Source organism: Myotis myotis, unplaced genomic scaffold (assembly GCF_014108235.1).
Source record: "Myotis myotis isolate mMyoMyo1 unplaced genomic scaffold, mMyoMyo1.p scaffold_m19_p_6, whole genome shotgun sequence".
Taxonomy (NCBI): Eukaryota; Metazoa; Chordata; class Mammalia; order Chiroptera; family Vespertilionidae; genus Myotis; species Myotis myotis.
Window position 1 is genome coordinate 32,319,681 of NW_023416368.1, and position 26,776 is coordinate 32,346,456.

Here is a 26,776-nt window from a genome sequence, read left to right on the forward strand (position 1 = left end):
ATTCCCTGCTATGAAGAATGTGAATCACGTCACTGGGAAAATGGAGGTGGTTACATCAGTTTTCCCTAGAATAACTTTCATAAAAGCATACCATGACCTCAATCCAGATGTTTTAGAGGCAGAAATAGCCGGGCAAAGCTCTTGGTGTCACTCAGCCTTTGACTGTTGCATCCTTCTGTGTGCTAGATGCCAAAGAAAACAGGCCCAAGACAGTAACAATTTTCTGAGTTCCAATTTTATTCTAGCTGTATGCTTTTCTTCCATCTGTTCTTCTCTGACCCTGCTTTTAAGAATCATGTCCCTGCCCCAACCTGGCCCCCAGGAATTCTTTCTGTATTTGTTCTGTGGCTGAGTGCCCTTTTGGTTATGGTGTTCTTTGTATCATGATGGCATGTCTCATGTTACTCTCATCTTCCTTGGTTCAGTGATGATATTTCTCTGTGCTTCAAAAGCACAATAGAAAAAATCCTTTGATACACATTGAACTCTATGTCATGAAGTTGTCATGAAGGCCTGCCACGATTACAGAAAAGTGCCCATATAAAAATAAGAATTTGGGCTTCATCTAGCTACCTGCTACTGTCAGCTTTCTGGAAGCATTAGAGTATAAAGTCTGTAAACAAATAAATAGTACATTTGGAGCTAGGTTGTTTCATTATGGAAGGGGAATTTTAGCTGTGGAAATCCAGAGATCTCATCAGAGAAGGACCGAGTCCTTAGAGAGTCCACTTGTTTTAGTAGGGACCACCATCTTCCTCCAAGGAAGACAAGAGCAAATGGGAATGGTTTCCACTGTGTCCTCCCCTCCAGCTCTGCTGCCCAATCAGTCTTGCTGAGTTATTTGCAGGAGGCAGCAGAAGCAACTAGGATGGACTCTCCCAGACACAGACGAAGAGGCCAATGGGGGGGATTAGGACTGAAGCCCTGCCAGAGCAGCGACAGTGCAGGGAGCCATTACATATCCACATGGTCTTCTGCTATTTCATGGGCATATGGCCCACTGTCTAATCAGACTGTCCGCTTCTCCAGAGCAAGGCCATTGCAGCACCTAGAGAAGGCTGGCTATTGAAGACAAAACTGACTACACCCCCACACTCGCCATCCCTCTGTGGCACCTGTGTTGTGACCAGGCTCTCAGAATTACCTAAACATTCATATGCTTGTCTTGCTTGCTCCACTTTTCCGTGATCCAGAAAGGACACAGGAAAGCATATCGGCTGCTGGCCTGGGGTTCCTACCTGGGTCAAGAATAATCATTGCTATGGGGTTACTAGGCATAAAGCTACTCAAAAAAGCCTCATTTGTAGCTGATGTTTGAATTATAGTATTATTAGGGGACACTGCAGAGCCAAATAAACCTTTGATAGTGACCTCACAGGTCACTTGGCTGCTGCTATGAGTTCCCAGAAACCAGAAACAAGAATGTGTTGCCATCTGCATTGAGAATTTTTAAAAATAGCTTTATTTATATTGTTCTTATAATGAAAAGGGAATGTTTCCCAGGACTTATTGTACATGTCCTCTTTAAAACCCAATGAAGCAAATGAGATGAAAACCAGCATGTTATACTCCAGGGTAATCAGATGGAAACTCAATCCCTTTGAAGAATGCCGGGTCTATCTGCTCTAGTCCATGGGTCCCAGCTCCTATGCTGAGCAGGGCTAAAGAGCAGGGCTACCAAAGCACATAATGGCTTTCTCCTGTCGCAGGAGGAAAATAAGCAAATGAGTATAATTTTCTCAAATGTAAACTGTGTTCTCACAAAATACTTAAATATTGCCTATTACCAGTTTCCACGGGTCAGGACTCAAAATCAACTAACAATTGACCAAGTACACCAAATATTTGCAGAAAAAGAATGTGTGTTGCAACTAAAGTCAATTTGCTGGATCAAGCAGAAAAAGGGTGAATCCAGAAGTGTCTCATGGACCATGTGGGCAGAGTGGAGCTGGGCTCGAGAGGGTCAGACACTATCTGAGCCTCTTTCTTCACTTAATTCTTTTTTCCCCTTTTAAACTGGCATGTTTTGCTATTTAGTCCACACAGTGGAAAATGTCTGCCCAGATCTCCCCAGGTTACATGTTAACACCCCTGGAAATAAAGAGACTGACTTCTCTTTCAATCATAGTTTCCAATACCCTGGTGAGAAAACCTGATGGGCCCTGCATAAGTCAAGCCCCCTGCCCTCCACCCCACCCCCAACCCCGAGTCCAATAAGCTCTATCCAAAGGGCTGAGATCAACAATACAAAATGGCCACAAGAGGTCAGCCATGTAACCTGGGCAATTCCAAGAAAGGGAGATGGTTTTAGAAGCTACTACAAGGGGATACAATGTGTCAGTGCTCCAGCATACCACAAAGAGTCCACTAACCCAAGCCAAACACCCCAGGAATTCAATGGCGAAATACCGAGGAGTATCAAGTCCTCCAGAAACACTGCCAGTACTTTTTTTAAAAAAAAAAACTACATAGCAATAGAGAGGGGAAGCTTTCTACAATATCTCATTTAATTCTCTAAGACATTATGACAAGCTCTGTTTTACAGATGACGATCCAGAGGTTCAGAGAGGTTAAGTAGCTAAACCAATGTCACGAGGCTAGTAAATAGTAACACAAAACTCAAACCCATGTGGATTCCAAAACCCCACTCATGCTCCATCCATTCTTTCATGTTGACTCCCAGATGAACTCCGCCCAGAGAGAAGTCTCCCTGGATTGGAGATAATCGTTTACCTAGAAGCCAGCTGTCATTTTCTGTGTCTGAGACTTCTCTGAGTCCTCAGTTTGCCAAGCACTGACGTAGCCAGTCCTGTGAGGGCTCTGGCAACTGTACAAAGACCCCCAGCATCCCCAAATTAGAAGAACCTAGCAGGTACCTGACCCAGATGCTCCTGCTCTAACACACAGGCAACCCCCAAGTAGAACACTTCAGCCCCAAGCTACTCATAGTTGTATACTATTTAAGTGCTACTGATGTCATTTCCTGTTTGCATTTAGTTTTTTGTTTTTGTTTTGTTTTTACAGTTCGTTGCTCATCCTAACTGTCAGCAGCAATTGCTTACCATGTGGTATGAAAATCTCTCAGGCTTACGTCAACAGTCTATTGCTGTGAAATTCCTGGCTGTCTTTGGAGTCTCCCTAGGCCTCCCTTTTCTCGCCATAGCCTATTGGATTGCTCCGTGCAGCAAGGTACAGATTGCTTAAGGTGCATGTCTTCGCGGTTATTTCTTCTCTCTCTACTTAGCAAGACTGATGTCCACTTTGTTCAAATAAGCAGCTGATCATTTTTCACATTTAAAGAAAATAGATCTAAGATACCTAGCAAAAGTAGAAAACCACATTAGAGGGAATGTTAAGATCTGTTTTCTTTCAACCATCTTTTTTTAAGAGAGAGGAACGATAAAATGGGAAATTTAAAAAAAAAAAGTGAGACAATCTGATCAATAACAGATCAGAGAGAGGAAAAAGGCACTTTTCCTCTTCTAATTATGCAATATCCTCAACATGTCCTCCAAACCCACAGTAATAATTATAATTATAAAAAGAGGAATAGCCAACATTTACTGAATACTTTTCCTTTGCTAAGTAAGCCCTTTTCATGGAATATCTCATTTCACTCCCTCAATTACAGTAGGATGCATACACTTAATGAAGTAGGTTCAGAAAAGAGAAATAACTAGTTAACTGAGAGTCAAATGCAGCTCCTGCGGGGGCACTGCAGATCCATGTCAACATCTTCCCAGTTTCCTTGGCTTCCTTGATTGGGTCTGGCCCCCATGGACAGTTAATTAGGTCACAAAAAGGAAAAAGACAAAGGAAAGAGAAGAGATTAAAAGGTGCAAAACTGGGTTCTTTTCTCACAAGGAAGGGGAAGTATCTGGTGGCCAATGGTAATGAAAGCAGTGGAACCTGCAGGTCCCAAGTTGCCACACACACACGCTGCCATCCCTACAGCCCAGTCATTTGACCCACAGTCACAGAAAGCACCAGCAGCCACTCCAGCTTCAGATAAGAGTTAGCACCTATAAGACTGAGCCATGCAAAAATTTTTCAAATAAATGTCATGGGTTAAGATGGTCATTAAAGGTTCCAAAGTTGCATGTACCTAGTGATATATTAAAAAAGGAATTAAGCTTAAGTAATCAATATTTAGTAGAAGAAATATGACTACAGGGAGATTAGCTCCACAGCAAATATGATCAGCTAATGCAGTTAATAAAAGTGTCATCAGTAAATGGATCCTCAACTCCGCCAAGAGGGAACTCATGCCAGGATGGTGGGTCCAAGACTTAAGGACTGTTGATGAGGCCACTTAAGCAGGCAGGCATGGAACTGACTGCCTTAGGTAGGAGGGGTGTCACAGAGAAGGGTTAGGACTCAAACTCCTTCCTCTGCAGAATGGCATTAAAAATAGAATTCCTACCGTGGCTGGTTTTGCTCAGTGGATAGAACATTGGCCTGTAGACTGAAGGAAGAGTCCTGGGTTCGATTCTGGTCAAGGGTACATGCCCGGGTTTGGGGCTCGATCCCCAATGGGGGGCGTGCAGGAGGCAAGTGATCAATGATTCTCATCATTGATGTTTCTATCTCTCTCTCCCTCTCCCTTCCTCTCTGAAATCAATAAAAATATATTTAAAATAAACAAATAAATAAAAGTCCTCATACCGAATATCTGTGGTGTTCAAAGTACAGTGAGTGAAAAAAAATGAACAAGATTTAAAGCTGGATTAGTTTAGGCACAGGTTTCCATACTGGAATTATCTAGTCTGTTTTACAAATTATCATTGCCTTTGCCCAGAGCCTAAATGGATGGGGATGCTTGCCTCCACACCCTCTGAGCCCCAAACTTATTCTAGGATATTCAATCATTAAAATAACAACCACTTGGTGAACAAAACACTGCCAACACCACTTTTACTGTAAAACTAAAATTGACTGCTTCCAGGAAACTAGGACTAGCCAACACCATCAAATTGGTTTGCTTCTGCCTGCCTGAGGAAATATTCACAAAGAAATTATACGCCAATGGCTAACTTTCTAGTAGGATTGAGAAGAACCTTAGCCAAAATCACGCTGGAGGAGGGGATTTTGGACTTTCTTGTAGCTCAGTAACTCTAAGAGACTGATGCTACCATGGAACATAGGGGTCCAAGGTATAGCAGTCTTCTGGAACATTCTAGAAGAAATGATTGCAGGAAAGTTTGGCACAATGGTTGGGGCTTCCTCTCTGTTCTGATGCATGTCTGATTGACATCTGGTACTCCTAGAACTTCCATTAAGACTAAGAAACAGACCACTCAAGATAAAGAAACTGGTCATTAAGCCATTATAGTGTTTGTGCACCTTCTGGGCTCCAAGTCAGAGCTCAATGCAGTGGAGGGTATGTCCACAGCTGAGTGACAAGTCCTAACCCATGGCATGAGATAATTTTTGGTAGCAATGCTTATTCCAAGGGAAGAGTCCCTCAGTAAACAGCTTTTTAAACTTGCTCTGATGCAGCCAAAGGAGAGATAAAATAGTCAAGATATTACACCTCCCTCAAAGAAATTACGTATTCATAAAATCTCACTGCTAAACCTCATCAACCAGCTACTGTCTATCAATGTCTAATAAATATTGAGATTTCTGCTTCCAACTTAATGGCGTATTTACTTCCTAATAGTTGCTGTCAAAATTACTTGATTGGCCTGCCAAATCACTCCATCACTTATTTCCAATTGAATTCCCAAGGCTGTCAATTCTACTTTTACATAAGTTTCTGAGGGTCTCTAAGAAAGACAGTCAAATAAGATGATAAGATTAAGGGTGTCAACAGGAGTTCAGCTTACTGATCTGGTGGTTGAAGAGGATGACTAAGTCACCAATGTGTACACATGGTAATAACTGCAGGTCTGGAGCACTGGAGAGGTTTGTCAGGGTCAATAAACAGATCAGTGATTTTTTAAATCATTTCTCATTATAAAACCAACATAGGTGAGTTCAGGCAGCCCCTGAGGGCCCAGTGGGTTCTTTATACACATGGATGCTCTCAAGTAGATCTTTTCCTAGAGAGCTCTCAACAAGGGCCCCAACGCCAAAGGGCTTGGATACCTGATTAGGCTACTTTCCATCCTTTGTTATTCCCTTCTGATTCATATTTTAGTTTTTTTTCCTGTTAAAATCTGTCAACTGAAAGAATAACAGCCATCTTCAGGGGCTCAGTGTCTCTATGGCAGGTAGACTGGGACAGAAGTCAGCATCATGAGAGTGTTGAAGAACCACATAAGTCCTATTTATAAAAGTGCAAAAGGGGAAGCTGACTTCCTTTGTTACCTGTTAACCTTTACTGTTCCGTTGTCTTTATAAATCAGTCCAGGACTCAGGCAGGGAGAACTGTAAACAACTGTGGACTCCCACCTGATGTCTTTGCAGTGCACTCTATCAATGCTTACTGCCACGTTACTCTTGCTTGCAGAAAGATCAAAGTGTTAGTTGTTGCCCCCAATCCTCAGCCCCATCCCAAACAAAAACATCTAGTGGTGGTATGTAGGGGTTGGGGGTGGGGGGAAGATGGGAAGAGATTAACCAAATAACTTATATGCATATATGCATTGCCCATGAATACGGACAATAGGGTGATGCAGGCCTGGGGTGGGGTGGAAACCAGGTGTTGGGGTCAAGGTGGGGGGGTGGGAAGGGAGGACATCTATATTTTCAACAATAAAAATGTTTTTAAATCTAGTCAGGAAGGCATGGGCGATTTTACAGCTTTTGAGAATCCCTGTTTTGCCTTTCCAAAGCTAAAATAGTTTGAAACATGGTCCAGGGTCAACCAGGGGAGGACAGTGCCTCCGATGGCCTCTGTGTCTCCCTCATTTGCCTCTACCAAAGCTACACTGGATTTAAAAAAATCATAATGCAATTTTTGAAGCATTGCCACAGAGGAAATTTGTGCTAGGAAATAAGAGTTGTGCTCCTTTGTTACAAAAGCTTCTGTCCTCAAATCCAAAAGGAGAGTCCATCACCATTACCTGTGGGATAAGATTAAGAATGCCAGAAGGTTGATCACCTCCATGCCCAGTCCAGTGTGACACCTGCAGCACTCTCTCCCCACCTCTTCATCTATTTCCTACCATAGCATTCAGCCTGTCTCTCCCCACTGGCAAACCAGCAGCTTTGAAGGGAAGGACCAATCGTATAGCCTGTTTCATCTCCATCACCTCGTGTTTAGAAACATGTTGCACATAGAGAGTGCCCCAAAAAGGCTTGTGACATAAATACATAAGGACTATGTAAGTCTCCTTTTGTGAACCCTTACATATAAGTTTCTCACGAGTCAGTCAAGTTTAAGTTTCCCCTTAGGGGAACTGCCTCAGCCCTTCCAGTGCCACGTACTCAGTGCTTCCTATGTGCCAGTAACTGTTCTGCTTTGCACATATTAAAATAATGCATTCCTTATGTCAACCTTGTGCATTAAGTACTATTTCATCCCCATTTTTACAGATGAAGAAACTGAGACACAAAGAGATCAAGTAACTTGCCAAAAACTATGGAGCTGTGATTTAAACCCAGGCTCTCTGGCTTCAGAAACCTGACCTTACTTACCCACTGCACACATGCCCACACACACACATGCACACACCCATACCAACCTTCCTCCCAACCCCACCCAGTTACATCAGCAGCATTACAACCTTCAATGCTGAATGTAAACATCTTAGCTGCTGACTAACTGGCCTTATTTTATTGATTTCAGACAGGAAAGGAGAAGGAGTGAGAAATTAAAAAAAAAAAATCAATGATGAGAGAGGATCACTGATTGGCTGCCTCCTACATGCGCCACACTGGGAATCGAGCCAACAACCCAGGTATGACCTCCTGGTTCATAGGTCAACCACTGAGCCAGGCTGGCCGGACTAACTAAAGGGGAGGAATAAAAACCTACTATTCCTTCCTTTTCTTCTCGGAAGCCCTACCTTTGAAATCCCACTATTACTCAGCACCTCTTCAGCCCCCAGGATGACAGGTGGATTCGCATGGTAATATAAGACAACCCTGATTATAAACTCCTAGGGAACAGTTCCCACCCCAAAGACAGGAAGATTATTGAGCCCTAGGTTAAACATTTTGAATAATATTTTTGGAGGGAGTGTTCTAAAGAAACTGCCACTAATTTAACTGGGATCTCTCTAAAATGTAAGAACCATTCCAGCTTGAAGGTATTTCTTTTTGAAATACTTGATCTAAAGTTTTTCTCCATTCAGTTTTCCAACTTGTACACCAAGCCCTTACTTGAGGCCACTGGCAACTGGCGATGAGTGAGGGTGGCACTTGGTGAAAGGGATTCTTGATATCACAGACCGGAGAGAGATGCTGAAACACTCTGTGTGCTTTACTGCAGTCCTGGCCTTTTCTACAGACATATGGCCACCAGGCAAAGTTAGGTGCATACACTTGGGGTTAGGGTGAAGAGCCGGGTGCCAGGAACACAGAGACGAGCTTACCAGTAGAAGCAGGTGCCTAACCCTGAGGGCTCATAAATGCAGTTCATTTGGAGGTAATTCAGGAGTGCTACTCAGTTATTCTCACATTCATATACTTCCCAAAGTAAAAGAACAGTGCCCAGAAAGTTTGGAGTGAGCCAGACTTAACTATTACAAGCTTGGATTTCCTGATAAGTTCTTAGCTGGTATGGTCCAAGTAATGACAGAGCTGCTGAACTCATGTGTCAGACTAATGAGTTTTGCACTCCAGGGAGAGCAGGCCAAGTCCTACATCTCCCAAAGCTTTGCCATCTCTTTTGACACCTATGCTGTTGCCTGACCCAGCTTTAATGATTCCCAGCTCAGAGCCATTGGCATATATGAGTTGACTTTTCTCCTTTCTTTTGGATCACCTGGGCCTATGAAAGATAGAGGTTTTCCCAAATATAATTTGCTTCAAAAATTACCTTTGAGAGACAAATAAGAAATGTCACACGAAGAAAATTATTGAAATAATTTGATTTCATCTGACCTTTATCACAGTTTTACCAGTAAAAAGATACATTCAAACCCAAAAGATAATTAGGAAAGGAACATCAATGCCTAACCTCACTTTCTTCCTTACAGCCTAGATCTGTGGTCGGCAAACTGCGGCTCGCGAGCCACATTAGGCTTTTTGGCCCCTTGAGTGTGGTTCTTCCACAAAATACCACGTGCGGGCACACATACAGTGCGATTGAAACTTCGTGGCCCATGTGCAGAAGTTGGTTTTCGGCCTGGGCGAGTCTATTTTGAAGAAGTACTATTGATATTTGGCTCTGTTGACTAATGAGTTTGCCGACCACTGGCCTAGATCAAGTGGGAACAGAGCACAAGCTCATCTTCCAAATCATAGCAGGCCTTATCAGGGTTTTTCCTTATGGTTGTAGATATAGTAATTTTATAGATGCAACTTCTGTCAGAAAATAACAATCAAAGGAAGTAACAAAGACAACATTAAGTTCCTCAAACCAGCTCTCCCAGGGAATCTCAAGGCTAGCTTAGGTACAGCTACATGCATATTCCTGCAATCAGGTAAGTCACCCAGGTGAGAAGATGCAAAGATATTCATCCCCACCTCCTCATCCAGGTAGTTATTATAGATGTAACATAGAAACCACTGGTAATCCAGCTGGCATGGCACAGTGGTTAAGCGTTGACTTATGAACCAGGAAGTCACAGTTCAATTCCCTGTCAGGGCACATGCCCGGGTTGCAGGCTCGATCCCCAGTGTAGGGCATGTGAGAGGCAGCCAATCAATGATTCTCTCTCATCATTGATGGTTTTTATCTCTCCCTTTCCTTCCTCTCTGAAATCAATAAAAAATATTTTTTTAAAAAAAGAAATCACTGTAAAGGATGGGGGAAACTTAGCCATCAATCCTTTTAGAGCTATGTCTAGCTCTATGTTTCCAATCTTTTTTTTCTGATATTTCTGGGGCCTCGCTGGAACACACAAGAGCTGGTGTCCCTTATCCTCTCTTCAACTTTCCCTCTCCCCACAACCCACACCCCACCCTACATTCTCCATCTTCTCTTGCCTCTCACCACTACACCAGCAAGGACACAGTGACAATAAGCAATGTGTTGATTACTTAAGGATGTCTCCTGGATACACCTCGTGTCCCAGTGTCTTATTTGGGAAACAGAACTCCAATATGTCAACAGTCACCTAAAGTATTAAAAATTTCAAACTTGCTACTTGAAATCATATAAATCAAAATGAGATTTGATTTAATTTCATGTTTTACTGAATTTCTGTGAAATACTTGTCTTTATATTAATCTCTGCATTCTGAATTTAGCGTATCTACTTATGGCCAAAAATAGTCCACCATCTCTGTTTTGTAAATAAGAAAGTTAAACATTACAAAGAAAAGCCATGTCTCAGATGTTTATGGGCCCAGTGGTTTTCTGGTCATCTTTTTCCATTTCTAAGGTTATTCTGGTGCCATATGACAAGTTGTGATGCAGGTGAATCCAAACAAGTGTTCTCTAGCACAAGCAGGGCTTCCCAATGTCTGGACTTGAAATGCAGTTTTTTAAATAAGATAAAAACTACCTTTTTAAAATTTTTCAATAGGTAAATACGTGGGTTCTATGACATGGGAATCTTGATAAATCATGTTACACAAATAACTAGCATAATGAAAGCAGATGATTACCATACTGAAGCACATTATCAAGCCATCTGATTTATAAAAATTGTGTTCAGCACAGTCATAATGAGGAAAATTTTACTTGGAGAAACCCTGTAGTTGATCTTCTAACAAATCAACACTCTACCTCATGGGTGACACTTCACTCTAGGACTCTTGAATGAGGCAGGATGTGGAACTCAATTAACCAGTCACTGGCTCTAAGTGAACATCTGCCATGAGAAGGAATTGAGCTTCAGAAAAGGCTTCCCTCTTTGCTCTTGGCTTATCAATCAGTACACTTGGGTGCTAGGTAAGACTTGGTGCTTAGATGAGGGTGATGGCAGTGGCCTGAAAGAGAGTCAAGTGAATCACTGATGAGGGTCAGCAAAGACTCACTGTTCTACCCCCAGTTTAGTCCTCAGACATCTAAGTGGCCTTTGGATGGCCTGTAAGGAATAAAGATGTGATCATCATTTGCTCCTTAACAGGGCATCTTTTGGATCATTTCAGGTTCACATCACATGGAACAATTGCACAAGTTAACATGTGCTAGGCCACAAGGAAAATCTCAGTGTAATATCATAGCAGCTATGAGCTGTGAACATGCTGCAATAAAATTAGAATTTTTAAAGCAGAAAACAGTCTTATATGTCTGGCAACTAAATAACCTCAGAATTAAAAATGAAATAAAAAGGAATTTATAAAATATTTAATGACTGAGTATCAAAGAAAAGGCTACAGTCAAAATTTTACAGAAACACAGCTAAAGCAGTACCTAGAAGAAATGTACACTTTAAATAAAACAAATAATCTAAACATAAAAAGTCAAGAAAATGGACAAAAGAGCAACATAGCATATATCTAAAGACTTCTGTGTTTGTTTTAATCCTGAATGCTATTGACACACATTACTTTTCCCCAGATTTGAAGGGCATAAAATTCACATCCATGTGTCTGGGGAGCTGTTCCGTCAAAGTGTAACCTGATGATAGTGAGTGTGTCCCACTCCGTTCTACTTTCACACTAAATCCTCCAAATAAGAAAAATTGAATTCGGTATGAAACAGATTTGGCCAAACAGCAGCTCACATAAAAACGCAAGAGCAAATGTTACCTGAGTTCAGTTAGCAGTTTCTGTTCAAAGACCTGATTCAACATTTGGCAAAAGCAGTGAGCCCACCTAGAGTAATCCAGTTTAACATGTCTGTACGTATTTTGTTTCCAGCTAGGACGAACCCTAAGGAGCCCTTTCATGAAATTTGTAGCCCATGCAGTTTCTTTCACAATCTTCTTGGGATTATTAGTTGTGAATGCATCAGACCGCTTTGAAGGTGTCAAAACCCTGCCCAATGAAACCTTCACAGACTACCCAAAGCAGATCTTCAGAGTGAAAACCACCCAATTCTCCTGGACAGAAATGCTCATCATGAAGTGGGTGTTAGGTAAGCAAGTCACCCTATCTTCTATCCTTTCTCCCTAATTATAATAGGATATTACTAAGCTCTGACTTTTGAACCTCTCCTTCTCAAGTGCACTCTCAGCAGGCAAAATGGAGTGTGATGACTCACAGAGAGGTCAAAGTCAACTTCTATGTGTGCTGGTGTGTAAGACGTACAGATCTGTAGTATAAATCCCAGTTTTGAAAGTAAATGTTGGGGGAAAATGGTTAGGTACTTTTCATTATATCTGTATTGAAAGTGAGTGTAAAGTGGCTTTGCATGGGAAAATATACTACTTTTCTCATTTAACAATAGTCTCCTGAAAGCTTAGGAAATCAAGTTCTGAAACAGACTATAAAACTACATAGCAAAAAGATACTTTTGTTATCATTGAATACTGATATATAGTAGAATCTTCATGATTAATATGAATCTAAAAAGCTAGGAGCATAACATTTTCTCATCTTTTGTGTTAATGAATGCAATGAAGCTGTGAAATTCCTCTTTGCGGTGGTATTTTGTGCTGCCAATGTCTGCCACTGGAATTGGCAAGGAAATTGTTCCCATTCCCAAATGACTAGCTAAGAAAGGCTATCTCATTTTGCCCAACTCATAAAAAACCTTTACTAGAATATAAGCAAGATAAAATATAACTGGCAATGGCTAAAATTGTACATGACAAAATATGTTACAGATTTTCCTAACATGGAAAACTTCAAAAAAATGAAAAATTGCAAAAACTATTATCAAGTGATATTGTATATAATCAAAACCTGATGGATAAATTTTAAGATTTGCTATTATCATAAAGACAACAAAAAAACAAGTATTGGTGAGGATGTGGAGAAAAAGGAACCCTCATATACTGTTGGTGGGATTGTAAATTGGTGCAGACAACATGGAAAACAGCATGGTGATCCCTAAAAAATTAAAAATAGAATAACCATATGACCCAGAAATTCCATTTCTGAGTATTTATCCAAAGAAACCCAAAACACTAATTCAAAAATATATATGGGCCCCTATGTTCTCTGCAACATTTTGCAAAGTAACCAAGATATGGAAATATTCTAGGTATCCATCAAAAAGCTAAAGATGGTGTTTGTGCGTGTGTACAATGAAATGTTACTCAGCCACTTTTTTAAAAAGAATAAAATCTTGCCATTTGCAACAACATGGATGGACCTAGAGCAGTGGTCAGCAAACTGCAACTCGGCAAACTGTGGCTCGCGAACCACATGCGGCTCTTTGGTCCCTTGAGTGTGGCTCTTCCACAAAATACCGACTTCTGCGCACGGGCCACGAAGTTTCAATCGCACTGTATGTGCGCGCCCGCACGTGGTATTTTGTGGTATTTTGTGGAAGAGCCATACTCAAGGGGCCAAAGAGCCGCACGTGGCTTGCGAGCCGCAGTTTGCTGACCACGGACCTAGAGGTAATTATGCTAAATGAAATAGGTCAGAGAAAGACAAATACTGTATGATTTCACTTACACATGGAATTTTAAAAACAAAACAAACCAGAAACAGACTCATAGGTACGGAGAACAAACTGGTGGTTGCCATAAGTGAGGAGGGTAGAGGTATGAGAAAAAAAGGGTGAAGGGACTAACAAGTACAAAATGCCAGTTATAAAAAAGTCACGGGGATAGAGACTAGAGAATACAGTATAGAGAACATAGTAATATCATAATAACTATGTGTGGAGGCGAATTCTTATTAGAATTAGTCATAGTGATCACTTCACGAAGTATATAAATATCTAATCACTATTTTATACCTGAAACTAACATATTGTATGTCAATTATAACTAAAAATTTACAATATATAAACAGTAAGGTTTCTATCAGAAATATCTGACTTTGATAAGAATGTTTTGAATAAAATAAAACTGAAAAAATTGAACTATGCAGTATCAAAATTTGATCAATTGTGTTTCTTTTATTTATCCCAGTCCAGCTTTGTGTTCATGACAAAATTTCAATATTGTTATAATTTTCATTACTTTTATGTTCACAACATTGAGTCAAAATGCATTCAGGGTCAAAGTGTGCCATCAATTAACAAAATCACAAAAGAACAAATACATGAAAAGACAGCCCAGCACATGGCCTGTGCTAATCAAATGGTATAGCCTAAACAGTGGTTGGCAAACTCATTAGTCAACAGAGCCAAATATCAACAGTACAACGATTGAAATTTCTTTTGAGAGCCAAATTTTTTAAACTTAAACTATATAGGTAGGTACATTGTTATTAACTTAATTAGGGTACTCCTAAGGCTTAGGAAGAGCCACACTCAAGGGGCCAAAGAGCCGCATGTGGCTCGCGAGCCGCAGTTTGCCAACCACTGGCTTAAGAGAGCCACAGAGTAGAGGCACTGGAGAGTATCCTATAGAATGCCCAAACTGACAGTAATTGGGAATATGATCTCTAAACTGGACCTCTCAATAGGCAGAGGGAGATGAGAAGAATACTTTCATTAAAAGGGCAGAGGAAGAAAAGCACACCATGTTTCCAAGGGCTTGTAATCAACTGGCAAGTCTATAACCAAAGGCTCATTTAGTGGAGTTTTTGGCATTAAAGTTCGCAAAGGACATTAAAGCTTGTTGCAGATTGAGTGTTGTGGTCTCACTTTCATAGCTCATAGTCTATCCTGATTCTTCCTAGTACACTGGGCACTTTGCATGGGCTGAAAGTTTTATGTCCCTAAAAATTCATACGTTAAAATTCCAATCCCAAGGTGAGGGTATTAGGAGGTAGGGCCTTTGGGAAGTGATTGGATCATACGGGTGGAACCCTCATGAATAGGATTAGTGCACTCATAAAAGATAACCCAGAGAGCTCTCTCCCCCTTCTCTGCCATGTGAGGATAAAATGAACCAGAGATTATCACTCCCTCCAGCCTGGAGAATCTCCAACATCAGTTCATACCATAGAAACCCATCTTTCTTGCTGGGGTAGTTGAAAGAGGTTGTGCTAAAGCTTTTCTGCTGGAGATTGTGGCTGTGGAGACATTCATCAGAGGACTGTGTAACAACAATAGAGGTTCCCAGGAAGCCATCAGGCTTAAAAAGCAGGAAGCCGGTCCACAATGCATGTTATTTCTTCATCAGGAATAGAATCATGTCATGAAGGCTCCTTTTACACCACTCTTACAGACAACCTGACAGTGTTTTCTTAAGCAGATGCCCCAGGATGGAAAGCTCAATTGATGGAGGGAGATGGAAATGCCAGCATAGTGGGAAAATACACTTAGAGGCCTAGAGAAGAGGAAAGAGCTTAGGCCTAAGTGTGAGGAAACCCAGTCTGACTGTCCTTTCCTCCTTGGCGGCTCTGTCTCTTTAAATTTGTTCTCACATGTGTAAAATGATGTGTACAATGTGAGGATCAAGCTGCTCCCTCATCTACCCAGCTAGGATTACAAACTCTTTGAGGGCAGTACTAAGATTTACCTACAGAATCACATGTCTAGGTTGGACCAAGGGTAAAATTGTAAAAGCACATGGGCTGGGTTCCTCACTTAATTTGTTCTTTTAATGATTTTATTTATTTGGACAAGATTTCCAAGCAGACTATTCCAACCAATTTGCCAAATTTTCTCCCAGCAAGTAAGACCATGTTTCGGCCCTGCTTATCACCTTTAGGGGCTACAGATGCCTAGGATGAAAACCAGCCTCCCCCTCATGGTCTACTGGGCCTTCACTAGCCTTTCCAATCTCCAGTCCCATGCCCTGATTATTGAGCCACACTGAGCTCTTGTGTTCCCTCATTTCCATGGCCATGACCTGAAACACCTTACCAGCCCCTCCTTCTTCACCCAACTCCTGGTTCCTCATATCAACTGTCACCTCCTCCATGAATTCACTCCTTTGTTCTGTCAACAGATATATAATGTACCAGACACTCTGATGAGGCAAATAATTATAATGCAGATGGCTCTTATCCCTGCGACTCCCCTGAACATTTTTTCTTATATCATCTGTTTCTGTGTAGCACTAGTGCTTACAGATACATCTGTCTCCAGCACTGAACCTGCTAGGGATGGGTTGTCATCTTCCTGGTTGTTGTATCCCCAGAATGGTGTCTGGCACAGATGTGGTTCTCAATAAAGCCTGGTAAGCAGGTGAAGAGGATCCTACCATAGAATAGCTGTGCCTAGTAGAGGCCATGATGAGTGACAGAACAGTAGAGAGCAAGGATCCTGGGTTGCCTTTGTGACTTTGGAGGACGTACTTGCCATCTTTGTACATGAGTTTTTTTTCATCTGTAAAGTGAAGATAATTACTGTAGCTACCTATTAGGCTATTAGTGTAACTGAACAATCAATCAATGGGCATGTGCTGCCTGTCACTACTTGAGGCAATTACTAGTAAGCAGAGACAGGGTTGAATCGCATATGAGCATTTGTTCCAGTACTGCTGGCAGTATAGACCAGTAGGTCATCCACAAAAATTTGCTCTGCCTCTCCCCATAAACCAGCTGCTTATATTGGGTAGAAGGACAAAGATTACATGGGGAAGTAGGCAAAAGGGTATGCCAAATGGGCAGATAATAGGTAATGCAAGCTGGAGATTTGCAAAGGCCTAGGGGAATGCAAAGGCTGGGGTCTTCAAAAGGCTGGCAATATGCAAAGGGCTGGCAGCTCTGGTTTCTGCAACAAGGTTGTTAATCTGTCCATTATAATAGGCAGCTCCCTGATGGGGAGGATGGGCTGCATTTCCAGGTGAACTCCCAGGTCCCACATGCAACTCCCAGCCAGGTCAGACTGTACCTTCTTTAATCAGGACAAAACAATCACGGTTAACAGAGCATGATTAATATTTCTTACAATTATAGCTGGACCCTAATATTATGTTTCTGTCGCCATCATTAGGAAGATTTAGTGTTAGTAAAGTACTTAGCACAGGGCTTGGCACCTAGCTGGTTCTCAATATTGTTATCTACTAAAATCAGAGGAAGATGTGGAGCTTTGTTAAAAAAGTTTTTAATCTATTAATACCATCTTCCTGCCAGGAAAACAAATGAAACCTGAATGTGTCTGAGGCTAAGATCTGTTGCAAAGGACTTGCCACTGAGATAGTGTTTGGATATTAGGTCTGAGGGTTGAAAGGTTCTGGGCATATTCTCCCTCCTGTGAGTTCTGGCCCAGTGATGAGAAGCTGACCTGAAAGAACAGACAGACCTTCCAGGAGGTGGTGGGGAAGAAGTGTGCTCTACCCAGGCCCTGGGACAGTGTAGAGGAAAGCATGCAGACCATGGCCATTCAGGGAGTGTGCACATTTCAGTCTCACCCCATCCCCCAGAATTTTGAAGGAGGATTCCTTCTGAATTGCATCTGAGGCAGGGATGGGAGTGAACCACCTTTTGAACTGTCTAGCTCCATCTCAGCAGCCTGTGGCCATTACTCCAAACTTGCACATATGAAGCTACTCATGGCCCCCAGGCTTCCCAGCATTTCCCAGCCTGTTCCCTTGCCAGCCACCCTCATTAATTATCAGTTGACCTTGTTCTCCAGGCTCTCAGCTTCCCTGAGTGAAGGGGATTTTGCCTGAAGGAGGCTCCAGTAGCCGCAGGCATCCTGACCCTCAGAGCTCCTGGGCTAACACTCCTCTGACTGACAGGCTGGAGGCAAGAGACTATGAGGCTCAGCTTGAATATAAACTGCTGAACTACCCTCAGCACCTTGGAAACAGAGGGTTTAATTTCACTCACTGAAGTATTTAATTTCACACATTTCTTTTTTCATTAAGCATTCCTGCTGCCCAAACCCTTGGGTCCATGCTACTTTTACTCATGGCCTTGGGATAATTTAAATTAGTCTGGGTGAGTTAATATTCAAATCTAGGAAGACTAATATGGACATTTGAGCATGGAGGAAGTGATTTGCAATGCCCAATGAGGAGCTCCATATTAGCCAGAAAAGTGAGTTTCCTGCAAATAATTTGCATTTCAGATTTATAGAGCTTTTAAGACTTGAAATTACCCCAAAACCCCAAGAAAATCAAGGGACTTATCCAAGGTCACAAACCCATTATGTAGCCAAGCTAGAGCGCCAGCTTCCTGAATTAAAGCCAGTGATAGCCCTAAGTGATAGCCTATGCCCAGTTAAAAGCAGTTCCACTAAGACAATGGTTCTCAACCTTCTGGCCCTTTAAATACAGTTCCTCATGTTTTGACCCAACCATAAAATTATTTTCGTTGCTACTTCATAACTGTAATTTTGCTACTGTATGAATCGTAATGTAAATATCTGATCTGCAGGATGGTCTTAGGCGACGCCGGTGAAAGGGTCGTTCAACCGCCAAAGGGGTCACAACCCACAGGTTGAGAACCGCTGCACTAAGTCATTAGAAATTTTAATTTGGGGGTAGAGGAAAGCAGCAAACATTTTTTCCAGCCTAGAATTTTTTTTTTTATATTTTTCAAATATTTATTTGGACAAGCACAGATGAAAGTAAATCTCAGTGTTACAGAAATTACCACACAAATTTTGAGAAGGTAAACTTGAGAAGTGTGGCTTTAAGGGGACGGGATGGGGGGCAGGAGGGGGGAGGCTGGAGGAGGGTATCTTGTAAACAGACTTGGATTACTTTTCTCCTCAAAAAAAAAACAAAAAACATTTAAGCCTGGCTGGTGTGACTCAATGGTGGAGTGTTGACTTATTAACCAGGAGATCATGGTTTAATTCCCTGTCAGGACACATGCTCTGGTTTTGGGCACAATCCCCCAGTAGGGGGCATACAGGAGGCAGCCAATCAATGATTCTCATCATTGATGTTTCTATCTCTCTCTCTCCCTTCCTCTCTGAAATCAACAAAAATAATATATTTAAAAACATACATTTAGTTTCAGATCTCTTTATTTGATGGGCCATTTTCACCAGAAAATAACAAATTCTGATTTTAAAAATATCTGGACAGAGTCCCAAAGGAATAGAGATGATCAGCTTATCTCTCAAATTCTACCAGATGTGGGCCTGTGACCAAGTCAGCCATGCCTCCACCTCCATGACCATTTGTCTACTCCTAGTATCATCCTTAACTCCAGGCTTCTGTGGTCATCGGACAATGTGCTTGGGTTTGAGGTCTGAAGGAAAACATTCACAAGGAAATGAAGGACAAAGTTGCAGATGTGGATGAACTTACATAAGGACAGAGGGAAGAATGAGAAAGGCTGAAACCTTGGAAAGCAGTAGCCTTTAAGGCAGGAGTGGGGAACTGATTTTCTGCCAAGGGCCATTTGGATATTTATAACATCATTCGCTTAATATAATTCACTTAATATAAATTTCTGCTGCTATCGAAAAAGCTCCTAGATTTATTGAATTTCAAGTCCCACCTGCAGTTGCCTTGGTAGGGCCACACCAAATGATTTTGCAGGCCTTGTATGGATGCTGAGGAGAGACAGGAGGCACCTGGGAAGGCAGGCCATTGTGCCTGATGCAGAGGAGCAAGGGGAGTACCAAGAGAGGCTAGCAATGTTAACATGTTGAAGTGTGTGGTCAGTGAGGTGGAAGTGTTTCACTAACCAACCAGTTAGTGATTCTTCTACCACATTAATTTCCTAAGTATGCCTCCTAGCTGGGCACATTATAACTCTCTGTGCCTAACAAAACATTAGCTGTAAAACTAAGATAATAATAGAATGTACTTCATAAAGTTATTGCAAATATCGAAGAGAGTTAATATATACATCTATATCAAACAGTTCCTGGAACATATTAAGTGCTTGAAATGTTATTTAATAATTAACTTTTAATAATGCAAACCAATAATCAGTGAAGATAAAGGTAAAATAGCACTATTCAATAAAAATGTAGTGCAACGGCCCAAACCAATATGCTCAATTAATATTTGACAAAGGAGGCAAGAACATACAACGGAGCCAAGATAGTCTCTTCAATAAATGGTGTTGGGAAAATTGGACAGATATGTGCAAGAAAATGAAACTAGACCACCAACTTACACCATACACAAAAATAAACTCAAAATGGATAAAGGACTTAAATGTACGACAGGAAACCATAAAAATTCTAGAAGATTCCAAAGGCAACAAAATCTCAGACATATGCCGCAGCAATTTCTTCACTGATACAGCTCCTAGGGCACTTGAAACTAAAGAGAAAATGAACAAATGGGACTACATCAAAATAAAAAGCTTCTGCACAGCAAAAGAAACCATCAACAAAACAACGAGAAAACCCACTGAGTGGGAAAACATATTTGCCAATGTCATATCTGATAAGGGCCTAATCTCCAAAATTTATAGGGAACTCATACAACTTAACAAAAGGAAGATAAACAATCCAATCAAAAAATGGGCAAAGGACCTAAATAGACACCTTTCAAAAGAGGACATTCAGAAAGCCAAGAGACATATGAAAACATGCTCAAAGTCACTAATCATCCGAGAGATGCAAATCAAAACAACGAGGTACCATCTCACACCTGTCAGACTGGCTATCATCAACAAATCAACAAACGACAAGTGCTGGAGAGGATGTGGAGAAAAAGGAACACTCGTGCACTGCTGGTGGGAATGCAGACTGGTGCAGCCACTATGGAAGACAGTATGGAGTTTCCTCAAAAAACTGAAAATGGAACTCCCATTTGACCCTGTGATCCCACTTCTAGGAATATATCCCAAGAAACCAGAAATACCAATCAGAAAGGATATATGCACCCATATGTTCATAGCAGCACAATTCACCATAGCTAAGATCTGGAAACAGCCTAAGTGCTCATCAGTAGATGTAGATGAATGGATTAGAAAACTGTGGTACATCTACACGATGGAATACTATGCTGCTGTAAAAAAGAAGGAACTCTTACCATTTACAACGGCATAGATGGAACTGGAGAGCATTATGCTAAGTGAAATAAGCCAGTCAATGAAGGAAAAATACCACATGATCTCACTCATTCATGGATAATAGAGACCATTATAAACTTTTGAACAATAATAGATACAGAGGCAGAGCTGCCTCAAACAGATTGTCGAACTGCAGCGGGAAGGCCGGGGAGGGTTGGGGGACAGGAGGTAGGGGGGTAAGAGATCAACCAAAGGACTTGTATGCATGCATATAAGCATAACCAATGGAAATAAGACACTGGGGTTAGGGGAGGCCAGGGGATTGTCAAGGGCGGGTTGGGGGGGGGGGGGGGGGAGAAGGACACATATGTAATACCCTTTGTAATACTTTAAGCAATAAAAAAAAAAATGTAGTGCAAGACATACCATAAGCCACATATTTAATTTTAAATGAAATTAATAAATATTTTATTTAACCTAAATTCTTATCATTACAACATGTGATTGATATGAAAAAGTGAGATATTTTACATTTTTTGTACTAAGTCTTTGAAACCTGGTGTGTATTTTACACTTATACAGCACCTCTCAATTCAACAGGCCATATTTCAAGTGCTCAGTATCCATGTGATTAGTTGCTCCCTACATTGGACAGTGCAGGTATGGAAGGATACACACCAAATTGTTAGTCTAGGCTACCTCATAAGGCTGTCTTAGAAGTGGAGTGGGGGAACTAGTAACACTTTGTTTACATACCTCTACATAGTTTAATATGTAAAAATGAGGACATCTGTCTTTAAAATCCAGTAAGTTATAAAAAGATATTAAAAAGTTATGAGAGTAAGAAAAAAATTAATAACTCAAAACTAATACTCACTAAAATAGTCATAGAAATACGGAGAAAAGCATTCTAACCTGGAAGGAAGAACATGTGGGTTCTAAGTCATATGTGGGACCTTCAAAAAGCCCACCTCCATCTAGGTTTCCTCAGAAATGGATGATTTCGTAAGACCTCCCTGTTCTTCAAATGTATAAAAGTCATCCACTGTATTTCTCTTATATTGCCCTCAAGAATCTATCAATGGAGGAGAACTCTCTCCTTGCCTCTGGAGATTATCCAAAAGGAGAGGCACAGAATAGGTTTGTGAAACCTATTCTCACAGTCTGAGGATTTGCCGATTTTCAATCTGCCTTTTAAGATAGGTTTCTGTTTGTTGCTGGCTATCAACCTTCTCAGCTCCCAAGAGTTTTTATTTATATTTGTACCCCACTTCCGTCCATGCCCCCCTGTAGTCACAAATGTCAAGGACACTGAAAAATAAGCCTGACCTTCTCACTCTCCCACAGGGATGATTTGGTCTGAATGCAAGGAAATCTGGGAGGAGGGGCCGCGGGAGTACGTGCTACACCTGTGGAACCTCTTGGATTTTGGGATGCTGTCCATCTTCGTGGCCTCCTTCACCGCGAGGTTCATGGCCTTCCTGAAGGCCAGCGAAGCCCAACTGTACGTGGACCAGCACGTGCAGGACGACACACTACACAATGTCTCTCTTCCGCCAGAAGTGGCATATTTCACCTACGGTGAGTCCAAGTATTCCTACACATTCCTCCCCAGGCACTTCTGGGGCGTGACCCTGGGCCCTTAGCTTGGCAGGTCCTGCAGCAGTTGGTCATCTAGAATGTTAATGTAGACACAACCTTTAGCCCCAAAAGAAAGTCCTAGTCACTGCACTGCAAGCTGAATTAGTGACTAAGAGAAACGAATCATTTTGTGTTAGAAAGGATAGATTTGTTTGGAAAAGGTTCTTGTAGCATTTCTGTGGGGTTTTTTTTTCTTTTTTAAAGAAAAATCTCAGTTCTGATGCGGATCCAGAAGCTTTTCCTTTCATGTTGGATCCCTGTGTTTTGTGCAAGGTCCTGGTTTCTCAGTTTAAAATATATTTTCTCGTAGCAAGATAGTGTCTTAGGAGATGCCTTAATTCTTTCAAACCACAAGGCCATACAGCGTGAGTACTAGCTTGAAATTTTAGGAATAATGAGTTATAGGATCCATTTTTTGAGGACCTACTAAGAGCTATGAACTGTACAGACATTTTATACTATAAATTGCAATTCCTGCAATAGCGTTGCACGAGGGTTTTTAGTCCCATTTTATACATGAAGAAATAGGTTTTCAAGGGAGAGCTCACAATGTTCCCATAAATACAGGACTGCCTTGGATTGCAAGGGATCCAGGCCCAACATGAATTTGAAAACCATGCAGAAGGCACAGTGGTTATGTTCTCAGGCTTTGAAGTTAGACCTGAATTCAAACCTACTTCTGTAGCTTACTGTGAAACCTTGTTTGTTTAACTTTTCTGATCATCCATTTTCTTATATGTAAAATTGGGATAATACATGTCAGAAAGTTTGTTTTGAGGAGTAAATAAGTCGGTTCATACGAAGAATATTGTACTGTATTCTGAGAATAGTAAATGCTACTAAATAGTAACAGTTATTATCATACTATCTCCCGGGTCATTTCCTTGCTCAAACACTGTACTTTCTGTACTAAAGAGATGTGTGGGGAGAAGAAACAGTAGATATTTGTTGTTATGGGTAAATTAGCTGGACATTTCATACACACTCACTAATGGCAACTGTTACATCATGAAGGGTTTGAGTGTCAAATGTCACTGTTAGATAAAGCCACATGGCTCCTGTGACCACAGAATCTTCATTATCAGGTACAGCAATGATCTGCAGAGGATTGGCCAATTACTACAAAAGTTGAGTTGCTGCCTATATTCAATGTAGATTGTTATGCAGATTTTGACTTTTAAATGTGGTAGGTAAATCCCCATTGAGAAATGGAGGGCCTTATAGTATTACAAATCATCCACTCTTCATTTATTGGTTTGAAAATTCAGACTTTTCAAAAGCAAAATGGTCTTGTATGTTTTCCCCTCTGTGCTGCTCAGGGTTCAAGGGAAGATGAGAGAATCTTGATACTGCACTGGGTCCTTTTCTTAATGCCATGATTCAGGCTTCATACTGTCCACTTGTAACTTCTAATCCTTTTATGGATTACATTAAGGTCTCAACCAACCCAAGCATTGCATATTTATTGCCCTTGCTTTGCTTTTATGATTCACTCCGTGCCCTTGGAAATCTTTTGGCTCTGTGTTCATTTGTGTTTCCGTTGTGGAGAAAGAATGCCCTCTTGTGGCCAGATAGGCAGTGGTCCCTTCCAACCTCTACAGTACTAAGTAGGCAGGTATTTTTCAGTTTAGGACAAATTTTCTCATGGAAATAGCTCCAAGAAGAAAATCCTTGTCTGAATTATCACAGAGCTGTTTGCTTTTACACCCATCACAACTCTTACAAGCCAATTCAAGGAGAATATTTTTCACTAAAAAGTCCTGACCTGGTCACCAAGGTCTGATGAAATTTAAATCTATCTTAGACTATAGGAGTGCCTTTCAGCTGAGGTTTAAGATGGTAAAATATAGGAGGAAGAAAAAATAATTCCTTTTGGTGTCTGTCTGAAGAAGCTAGGTCTTATTTTATACTATCCAAATGTTTTATTTATCCATAGAGGGCGACAGATATATTGGAAAAACATAATTTAGTCTCCTTGTCTTTTGTAGACTTCTGAGTTATGACCTTGATGAGAACAGAGTCTATAATTTTATTATATTTCCAAATGTAATTTAAATGCACTACATGAAACTCTGTGGCAAACAGAGGCCTGTTTCCCTTACTAAAGATTTCTTACTGTTCTTTATTATTGTTTAACAGAGTCTAGCTTTGAAAATAAAGAATAAAATTCTTCCTCTTCCATCTCCCTTGGGGTGCCAAGACTTACTATATAATATCTTTGTTCTCTGAATTTATTTGGCTCTTAAAAGAGCCCCATACCCCAAATCCAGCCTTTAAAATGGCAACAATATGTACTCTACAGGGCTGTTGTGAAAATTACAGCTAATGTAAATGTAAGGGCTAATTAAGGTTTCTCAGTGTTTCTCCGTTTAAGTTTCACTTCGCATTTCTCAACAGGGACACTACTGGCTTTTTTAGCAGGGCAATTTTCAATGGTGTGGGTCTGTCTGGAGCACTGCAAGACATTAGCACCACAGTAATACGCCTTCTCCATCATCATGACAACCACAGACACCCCACACATTTCCCCAGGAAGAAGAAGCTGCCCTCATTTGAGAATCATTATATATCTTGACACATAGTAGGCAGCTCATTAGAGAGAGATGCTGCTCCTTGCACCATTAGAACTGCAATAGGAACACTTTGCAGGTTTGCTCTGCTGCAGGAATACAACCAAGGTAGCTCAGACCTTCACTGGTGACCACAAGCAGCATTTCCCCAGCCTCGGACAAGTCCTAGGACTCTTGCCACCTAGAACAGGTCTGTCATAGCAAACTTGGTTGACTGGTCACCACTCTAGGGTTCCTAACTCAATCAAGTAACAACTCTCACAGACACACAGTTAGGAACACAACCCAGGAGCATTTCCTCAGGCAAGATCCTCCAGATTCCTGGCCCCCACGTGAGCTCACTTGTTCTAATTTGTGGCTAGTCTAAACTTGTGGTTGGGATTTAATTCTGTCATTTAACAAACCTTTATCAGCACCTGCTGTGTGCTAGACCCTTGTCCCCAGAAGCTCCTGAGTTACCTGGAATTTGTTTTCCAGCTAAGCACTTTACATATATGATTTCATTTCATCCTCACCACAGCTCTCCTAGGCTATTTCCCAAGTTACAAATGGGGAAAATAAGACTCAGGAAGTTAACTAACTTGCTCAGAATCATACAGCCAGTGTGTAGAAAGGCCACTCTCAACCTCAGGTCTGTCTGACTCTAAGTCCATGCTCCTCCTCCTCCACCTACTCATAAATGGGATAGCCCCTGCCGATGGAGCTCAAACATAGAATAGCAAGTAACATGGTAAGTGCCTCAAACACATTATAGCAGTAGCATGGTAAGTGCCACAACAGGGGGTATACACGATACTGTGGTGGAGTAGAGGAGAACAGGGAGGCTTCCCTATCCCATGGTGGGGTCATAGAGGGGTTCCTGAAATTGATGACAGCTGAGAAAAGTCTTGAAGAATAATTGGGAATGAAATGGACCTTGAAGTGAAGGAACAATGTTCCAGGCAGATGGTCCAGCACATTCCAAGAGGGAGCGTATTGGGATCAATTTAAAGACAAGGATGGGAATGGCATGTGATAAGGTTAGAGACTTCTAAAGATGACTAACTGGTTTCTCTTCTAGAGCATATCCTAACCCCAGAGAGTAACCCAGATTGTTTTCATTTAGCCAGGGACAAGTGGTGGCCCTCAGACCCTCAGATCATATCAGAAGGGCTGTATGCAATAGCTGTCGTGCTGAGCTTCTCTCGAATCGCGTACATCCTGCCAGCCAACGAAAGTTTTGGGCCCTTGCAGATCTCATTGGGGAGAACCGTGAAAGATATCTTCAAGTTCATGGTCATTTTCATCATGGTCTTTGTGGCCTTCATGATTGGGATGTTCAATCTGTACTCCTATTACCGAGGTGCAAAGTACAACCCAGCGTTTACAACGTGAGTATCCCAGGGCTCCCCTGAGGTGTCTATGGGCTTTCTAGGAGTCTTTGAGAGTCTCTTGCAGGTAGCTCTTTGCAGAGACTCAGGTTTCCTTGGTATTTCTAAAAGTTAACGGCAACTTTATTCAAGGGTACTTTAGAGTTTGTGTTCTCAAGTTGGAGGAACAGAAGAGCTGGGTTCAATCCTCATTTTGCCACTTACACGCTGTATGTTCCTTAACTTCTCTGGTCCTTAGTTTCCCCATCTTTTTTTTTTTTTTTATCTCTGCTCTCTTTTTTTAAAAAAAATGTGTTTATTTATT

General features: G+C 41.3%; 1 protein-coding gene across 1 annotated transcript in view; it reads left to right on the top strand.

Annotated features, from left to right (window-relative positions):
* TRPC7 (transient receptor potential cation channel subfamily C member 7) overlaps window positions 1-26,776 on the top strand; it is a 141,853-nt gene that overhangs the window by 85,577 nt on the left and 29,500 nt on the right. The window contains exons 4-7 of the mRNA XM_036312601.1: window positions 3,025-3,189; window positions 11,865-12,081; window positions 22,239-22,472; window positions 26,208-26,472. Of these exons, the coding sequence (XP_036168494.1) occupies window positions 3,025-3,189; window positions 11,865-12,081; window positions 22,239-22,472; window positions 26,208-26,472 (881 nt within the window). The remainder of the gene's footprint in view (window positions 1-3,024; window positions 3,190-11,864; window positions 12,082-22,238; window positions 22,473-26,207; window positions 26,473-26,776) is intronic.